The sequence below is a fragment of the Cyphomyrmex costatus genome, unplaced genomic scaffold (assembly GCF_001594065.2).
Source record: "Cyphomyrmex costatus isolate MS0001 unplaced genomic scaffold, Ccosl1.0 scaffold193, whole genome shotgun sequence".
Classification (NCBI taxonomy): domain Eukaryota; kingdom Metazoa; phylum Arthropoda; class Insecta; order Hymenoptera; family Formicidae; genus Cyphomyrmex; species Cyphomyrmex costatus.
Window position 1 is genome coordinate 5,613,935 of NW_017275965.1, and position 9,065 is coordinate 5,622,999.

A 9,065-nucleotide genomic window follows, 5' to 3' on the forward strand; every position below is an offset into this window, starting at 1 on the left:
GGTTATTTAATTATTATTTTTTATTAATTATTTTTTATTTACTGGCAATTTATATTGTTAAAAGCAAAAAATATTTTAAGAATTCTCTGCAATTAATTGAAAATTTTTGAAAACATCGAATTCAGATAAAAAAAATCACATCCCATACAAATAAATTTAGGTAATATTAGAAAACTATTGAGTAATTTAAAGCATTACCGAAGTAATGGAAATTGCATAAAATTTTCTTTGCATATAAAATAAAAATAGGTTGAAATTGATGTCCTCACAATCCAATTATGATCTTGAACCTTAAGTGCCTAGTCTTTATTAAGCTTGCATCAATTTTGTCGTGTTCCCCCGATAATTCACAGAGAGAAAACAATATATTATTTATACATTGCATGGCATGTTGGAAAAAATCAGGAAACTCACAATACAAGAGAGACAAAGGTTTCGTAAATTTCTTAAAAAGAAATTTCTTAAAAAGAAATTTACGAAACCTTTGTCTCTCTTGTATTATGAGTTTCCTGATTTTTTAAGAAAAATTAAAATTATGCGCTGGAACGATGTCATCAATTATAGAAATGCATTTGTAAATATAAATACCAAGAACAATGCGCAGTCCCGAATAAGGAAAGCCAGAACGTACGTAAATGAAAAATAAGAATCGTCGATTAAGAACGTTAATGTTGCATAAGAAATCATACGGCTAGTGATACATATATATGTAAACCATACATATATGTATGTATTATTTTCGTGTACCAATCGACGCTAATAATTATTTTGCGTGGAACGTATTTGAAAATTATTGAAATCAAAATTTTAATATATTTTCTAAATATATCTATATTCTATGGATATATGTATGTGTGTATGTATTTTTTCATACGCGAGTTGTATTTAGAAATGCGTTGATAACGCCGTGCAGTATAAATCCGATGCGATATTCGCCCGTATGCAACTAATGGATGCTCGAAGATGCTAACAATTTCTCACATGCTTAGAGAGATCTCTGTTAAAGAGATGTAGAGCAATACTACTGAAGATTCGAGAATGCACATTACCTAGTTACGTTAATTCGTTGGTCGTAACATGAATCGATAGATTCTCGAGCTAAGATTTCTCGTGGTGCCTTCTTATATACATGTGATATAAGAGTAAGGGGAGTTCACGTTCTGTCTAAGCAACTGCGCGGTGTCTAAATAACTAAGCGATACAGGCAAAGCGACATTTTACGTGTATATATAATAATAAATATATTGTATAAGTGCATATGTTCACACTCTGACACACATCCATATGTACATCCAGGAAACAAGCTAAGCTGCATTCAGAAATTTCATTGGGATACACCTATGTATCATTTCATTCTTGTTGTTCATTGAAACAGGAATAAATGATACATCCGGATGACATTTCTGAACGCAGTTCTGACGTTAAGTATTTGACATCAGCGCTCGTTTCATGGGCACGTACATTCATACATACACACACAAACAACGAATACTACTTTTACGTATTGTTCTAACCCCCGGGGGTCCTCGTGGGCCTCTATGACGCTTGTGATCTTATTTACTCTATACGATCCCACCAAGGACTCTCGAAAGTACCGCGAGATCGCGCGTCATATTCGAGCCTCCGTGGTGGTCCAGCGAGAAATTTTATGCCACGGTCACTTCGACAAATTCTCATTTTATTCTTTTTTTCTTTGTTCCGTTTTAAGTCCCCGTTTGTAAATCACGCGTTTTCTTGATACCGATTAATACTTCCTCCCCGCTCATCGCTATCGAGGGCGGAGAAGAGACAATAAGCAAAATTATATTGAAAAGTGGACCTCCGAGAATCTTTGGGCTCGGTAATGAGACACTTACTGAGGACCCATGGATCTCGAGACGGAATCCATTTGAACCGCATTTTTATGAGAAAGATCACAATTCAAAAGAAGAAAATGTTTTCAATTTTGTTCAGTGTCCCGTTACATTACAAATGCAAATTATCTTTGCGACGCCCGTTTGCAAAACAAACGCGTTTGATCTCAAATGACATAATTCGGATCACAGACAGCATGGCGCCAGAGGTAAGCGTGTCACAAGCCGGGACCCAGACGGCCGCGATGATAATGATTGTGCATGAAAAAGACTGAGTACAAGGCATAAAATTTTACGGCGTAATAGTCAGTTTCTGTTCCTCGTTTGTTTCTCAACGTTTCTCGCGAATCGGCTGCGGCGGGTACTGCAATCTTGCCGTTAATCGAAACTCGAAAGTAGCAGCCACCGTTATAATATGTTTGCGAGCAGTAAAAATATCACGCGGTGGCGACGTGTCATCGAATATGACTGTCATCTGTACTCCCCCCGCCATGGATAAGGCGCAGCTGTTGTACATAACAAATTAATCGAAACATGGTGCTCTGGATATCCATTTTTTACGAGAAAAAACGTTCCATTAATTCGTAAGCTATGACTATAGCTAAAGACATTAATATTTAACGTTCTCGCTGTGTATATATTACCACATATAATTTTACGTGATGTGAAGGCAATATAATAATTACACATACACATTCGCGTGTCATCTGTAAGCGACAACGATAGGTCGTTGTTAATCTGATAATATTACCCCATACACAAATGTACTACGAACTACGAAATCATTACGATAATTACATTTCTCAAACTCGCTTGCAATAAATAACATGTTGAAATTCAAGCAAAATGACTATTTTTTTATATAATAATTCACCATGTCCGTGTCTTGAGTTATCTTGTAAGCCCGCTAATATCTATATTCGCTCTGTTTGAAAAAATTACCGCATATCAATATACTTTTGAATCTTGTTGAATAAATAACAAGCAAAAACAATTAAATTAATAAATATTATAAAGTTTTATTTTTCTGTTATAGTTTTTTTTTATCAAAAATTTTATTTATAGTTTCTTTTGTATCGCAAAATTAAAGCAAATATTTTACATAATTGTAAAATTTTTATTAAATATTAAATTGTAGCTGTAAATGTTGCAAAACAGCATCATTATAAAAAATATTCGTTAATAATTAATAAATAAATTTGTAAAAAAAATCAAAGAGCATTATATTATATTAATGATATACTTTTCTCCAAGGTTCGAAATCTTTATGAAAATAGTCTTCTAGTCGGAGTGTCATTAATATTACCAGCAGCAGTTTCCTAGCTACATTTTCGAGATTCTGTAATACAAGTATTTTTATAACATTTTAACTAATGTATTTATTTATTTATTAAAAAATCATTAAATTTAAAATAACGCGATGCGTTAAAACATACATTAAATATTTTTACAATTTTTCTTTTTATTATCTGTCGTGGCGCATGTAGGAACTCCGCAGAAACTCTTTGATGATAGTTGGTAACAAGATAAATATCATCAAACGGAAAATATCAACGATTCCAAAATATATTTAAAAGAAATGTTTTTTTCATTTATCCTAACAAAATATCGTAATTATAAAAAAATTAATTATAAATATTTTTAAACATATTTTTCAATTGAATCGATAGAGTTCTCTCTCTCTCATTATGAATTAAATAATTTTATTCCATAATAAATGCTGAGAAACATTTACAAGAATTAATACGTGAAATTGTATTGGTACTGCTTTTCATTTGATTATATGTACCATTATCATATATAGATGTATGAAATTGAATAAAAAATACAAGAGTATTTTTTCGATTTCTTTAAATTTCTCTTTAAATATTGATATTTGTTTAATAATTTTATTATTTTCCTTATTGATGATACGCTTTCCATATCAGCTTGCGATATCTTCTCCTTTTGACCTTTTCTTCCTCCACTGCTCTTCTCTTCATGTTAAAGCAATATGATTCGAAGTTGTTCTTAGCCACGACTTTTCCCCTTTGTTTCTTGTCTTTGGTATGATATCTTTCCGCTTCGTTCACCATTCGCTCGATTCTTTCTCTGCTGAGGTGTCCCTTGTCATTGGTAATCATTATATTCTTTTTCTTGTTCGTCGATTTTTCTATCAAGATGCCGTTAGCGTTGATGTCGAACGTAACCCGGGGGTGAAAATAAATTTTGTAGGAAAAAAACACGATATCCCTTTCTCGCTCTGTTTCTCTTCTTTTCAACTGGGCCGACCGTCTGCTTTCGATTTCTTTTTCTTTTACGATTTTGTTCCGTGCGCCAACCAGCATCAGGATGCTTATCCGAACAGTCTGACAATTCCAATAGAGTCCCTTCCGACTTGTGCGTCGATGGCAACGAGCAGAAAAGGAATCTCGGGACACGAGAATCGTCCTCTGCCTTCGCTCTTATCCTTTGAGCCGACCTATACATTCTCTCTCAAGAATTCTTCTTTCTTTTTTTATTGCAATACTCACGTCTCAGTACAATCCATTCCGGGGCCTATTGCTTCGTAGGATTGTTTTCTTATCTCCAATGTCGATCGTTGGAAACATTTATTAGTCGTTTGAGCCCTGGAGGTTCTTTCTTTTAATTACTGATCGGTAATCATTAAAGCGGTCAACCGCGATAAAGGAGATGCTAGTCTTGCGAAAAAAGCGAAACAAGTTCAAGAAATGATGCCAATAAATATAACTATATACCGAATACATTTCAGATATATAGATCTAAAGATAAATATCTATATATCTGAAATGTATTCGATATATCAAATATATATCTGTATTTTCTTTTTTTTTAATTCTATCACATCTTTTAATTCTTATGTTAGTGTTATTAATATTTAAACATAGATTAACTGTAAATTTTATATCCTTACAAACCTTGTAAAAATAAATACTGAAAAAGATTTGCTTTTTTATATAATTAATTTTTGTAATTCTGGTGTTTGTGTACGTAACATTTATTTTTTTAAATTAAAAGTAATATTTAATATATCTCTTCACTCTTTCTTGTAAGTTTTATCATTAAAACTTATTTATCACAAAAATTTAATAAGTTAGGAATATCAAATAAAAAAGAATATGGCTTCTCATAAAAGTATTCAAGTTCTATATAATGTATAACTGAAACGCTTTCCTATCATTTTGGTGTTAATTATGCCTTTAAAATTCCATTTTATCTGTGTCATATTTTGCGAAATCTGTTTCAATTTAACGTATCTCTTGTGGTGTGGGACAGAATAGCGGAAAACTCGAACTTTCGTAAAAATTGTTGTCTTTGGTTATCACTCTTTCTAATTGTCAGTGATCTGTGGTAAATGTCTATGTTTTATCAGGATCGTCGAATTTTTTTTCCGTTTGATGAACAATCATCACGCTATCAAACGTCTTGATGACAATCGAAAGAGAAGAAACTATGTTGTATATCCTCTAATAGATTCCACAAAATGATAATCTAAATCGTCAGTCTGTGGTAACACACACACTCTCTCTCTCTCTCTCTCTCTCTCTCTCTCTCTCTCTCTTTCTCTCTCTCTCTTCTAAGTTTATAGACTTATTTTATTTCATATTGTGGAGAGAAGAAATCCTTAAAAAATGAACGAAATTTGATTCTGCCAAATTCTCAAAGAATCGACGGAAAAAGTATTCCGTTTTTCTACAGTTATGATGGCAGTAGCAGGAGTGTCTGTTGATTTTGTCATCTAGCTCATTAATACTGTGACAAACACTTGGGGACAACCCTCGTGTTTTCTTTATGGTGCCATCCCTACGACTTGTCTTTGCGAAACGGAATGGAGGCGCAGGCGTTTGAAAATTGAATCGCACTTTAATGTGTTTTGTTATCGAACGTAACCACTTAGAATTATCTTCGCTTTTATCACAGAAAATTAAGTCAACAAATGTTAATTTGCCTGATTAAACGACTAGCTGTTTTAACTATGGTACGCGTCTTCGAAATACATGCCTCGGCTGACAAAGCGATGACATGGGATTAGCTATAACTTGTAGAAGCTCTTGAATGTGAGTGCGTGTATATGTGTGTGTATATGTATGTCTGCTATCTTCGTTCATCTACTAACAAGAACTACTATACCATGGATCTTTGCCTTATCTTATCCATTTTAGCGTCACGTAGCACCTTCTCTATAGGCGCCTTCTCTATAGTGCTTTTAAAGAGATCCCGGTTTAGTTCCTTGAAACGAGCGCGTGATCGAAATGTAAAAGTGATGTCATACCATGTCGCACGTCCAGCAAAACGTTGATTTCGAGATCTACGTAGAAGGGTCCTTTTGGCACCCTCACAGGCAGTTTTCAGTCAATAAACATTTCGCTTATCCTCTTCATCAAATCTTTCTTGTATTTTCTCATAAATCGCGCGAAATATCAGATTATCAAAATTTATCAAAACATCTTTAACATAAGTAGTTTATTATACTATTAGTATTATGCGATGTATATATTTCATTAAAATTAAATATTAAATAATTGTAATATTCGTATATAATTATTCAATATAAATATTTGAAATATTTCACATAACAACAATTTAATTGCCATTTTTAGATATATTGTACTTATATGCCTGCAATGCGGAATATTCTTTTATCGCTACGTCCGAGCTAGACACGCAGTAAACACTTTAAATATGCCGTCGTCAAGTCAGTATCGATACATCGAAAGCACCACCGCCGAGATTGAAGATCAGAATGTTCCTTTCACCATCACGATCCTTTTTGTCGAGTCCGTAAGCGATGGCGGCTGCGGTCGGCTCGTTAATGATCCTCAGGACGTTCAAAGCGGTGATAGTGTCCGTGTCCTTCGTAGCTTGACGTTGAGAGTCGTTCAAGTACACCGGTACTGTGATCACAGCGTTCGTGATGGTCGTGTCCAAGCAAGCTTCCTTCATCCTGGTCAAAATCATCGAGGAGATCTCTTCGCGGGGAAGAAAGATTTCGCTTCCCTCCTATAATAATACGCAACGAGTAATTAATGAAGCGGTACGAGGATAAAAAACATTCCCCAGGATAAAACTTATGAAGGAAGGAACGTGCTTAGTCAGTACGATCGATCTAGTTCTTTACGCTGCACAAGTATTTTTTTCATCTTTCATTAAGCGCGTATCAGAACGAGATTTTCCTCGCCATTTATATACGTCACTTTATATTGCAATCGGATTTTTGCTCACTGTCACTGATGACTGGAAGAACTGATATTTTATGTCAGATGGAATCGACGAGTCCTTTCAAATCCTTTATCACTTAATCTTTTAGTGTTTGTAAGACTATTTAAGCTCTTCTTAAGCATATTTATAATAATTTTTTTCGAAATGTATTCAAATCGTTATTGAGCCTAATAACAAGTGAATTTACAATATATGTGCACAACAATGTCAAGAAATTTCTACACTAGAAAAATATAATAATATAGCCTAAATGATAACATTAAAATTGTAAATATTCTAGATAAAAATTGAAAATAAAATCTCGTCTTTCTTTTCTTCTTTGCTTTCTCTGTGCTCTCTTTCAGAATAAATATACGGTTTTATCGTAATACGTTGGTCGATTAAATTGTGTCGAGATGTATCCCTAATTGGAGGCGGACGTGAGTCCAGCTAAGACAACCACTCCAAAAGGAAGCGGTTGCGGCTATTATCAACATCATAAACACGGTCCGTTACGGCGGACTAGTCGTATCCCAAGTCCGTATACGAGCGATAGTAGATTTCGAAGCAGCGAGTCGATTTGGCGGCGCCGAAACGAGCGCATTACCGACTTCACCGGTAGTTCCGGTGATTCCCTTTTTCCCTTGTTCTAACAATGGTGAAATACTGTAGCTGCAAACAGAAACAGGAGCTGCAAGTAAAAACATTGGATAAACTAGCAACCCTGCCAAATTGCTTGATCTCGGCGTTACTAAAATTTTACTCGCGGTTGTTGCTACGTGACTAATGGTATTCAAATTTTATTGAGATAGGATGCTTGTACGACTCGTGTAAAAGGCTTAAATTGGAGAAAAATCTAGTCGAATTGCAAATTTATGCAAGAAAGCTCATCAAAAATCGTGTTAAAATTCATCAAATTCTTTACTACGAGAGCTACATTGCTGATCAATCGTTTGGTCCTCGCAAACAACGTAGTTCGTAATGGATTTCCTTGATCGTTAATCTCCACCTTGGGATAATATACTTTGATGCGGGAATAGGTCGTGACCAGATCGATGCCGGTCGCCGGTGCTGTCATTGCGGACCTGAAATTTTGGGAAGCAGCGACGTGGACTTGATCGTTGAATCGCGGTTCCGTTGTTTCGTAACGTCCCCGGCGTTGTCTATTGTCCTGTCAATTTCGGGCCTTCGCCGTTCCGAGCATCATAATTACAGCAATGAATTATGTAGGAATTGAAGGCCGATTGCATCCGCCAATACTAACACTTATTGGTTAGATAAATTTTCTATCTACGATAGTACACACTATAAATAAAGATCCTTATTTCCTTTCATTTTATTTATTAAGATACAAGAATCTTACTAATTTAAAAAACGACATCTTTATACCCATCATCTAGTTTGACATTTTCGCTCATGGTATCGAACATTCGATACCATGTATCAATCTTGTCAGTCTACCTATGTTATTGCGTTCCACAACGTTGATTGCTAACAATATTTTAATTATCACATATTCGATTAACAATTAATAATGACAAACACAGAGGGTTGATTAAAATGTTGATTGCAATGCCGGCGACCAATTACACGATGCTTTGTGGTAGAAAGTGAAGCGCGATAGGAAAACACGAGCGCAAGATAAATGTAATTTTAACAATCTCCACATCTTAAAATCCTGCCCCGCATGACAATTTTGAAAGCGACCAGAAAATTTGATGTGAATCATACGTAAATTCGACACGTGACACGTTGACTCCCTCGCTATCGTATAATCTGAAGAGGGTCGAATGGTTCGTGACCAGCGTCGTGAACCGAATAACGAACGAAGGGTGACGATCATGCAGCCTACCCTTTTTATGATGTCATGATAAACTTTTACTATGGCTTAACTTTTTTCTATTCTTGGCGATGATGAGATTATGGTCTCTTTTTTTTTATTATCTCATTTCTCTTTTTTTCCTCGCCATTGATTGCTATAATCTTTCCTTTTATTCAAATAAATACAAAACG

General features: G+C 34.7%; 1 protein-coding gene across 1 annotated transcript; it reads right to left on the minus strand.

The window, feature by feature from the left end:
• Positions 1 to 6,499: 6,499 nt before the first annotated feature.
• On the minus strand, positions 6,500 to 8,130 carry LOC108772658 (heat shock 70 kDa protein-like). Its single transcript, XM_018538229.1, is given in 5 exon segments — positions 6,500 to 6,551; positions 6,553 to 6,854; positions 7,049 to 7,071; positions 7,660 to 7,724; positions 8,021 to 8,130. Coding segments are annotated over 5 exon segments (552 nt in total).
• Positions 8,131 to 9,065: the final 935 nt, after the last annotated feature.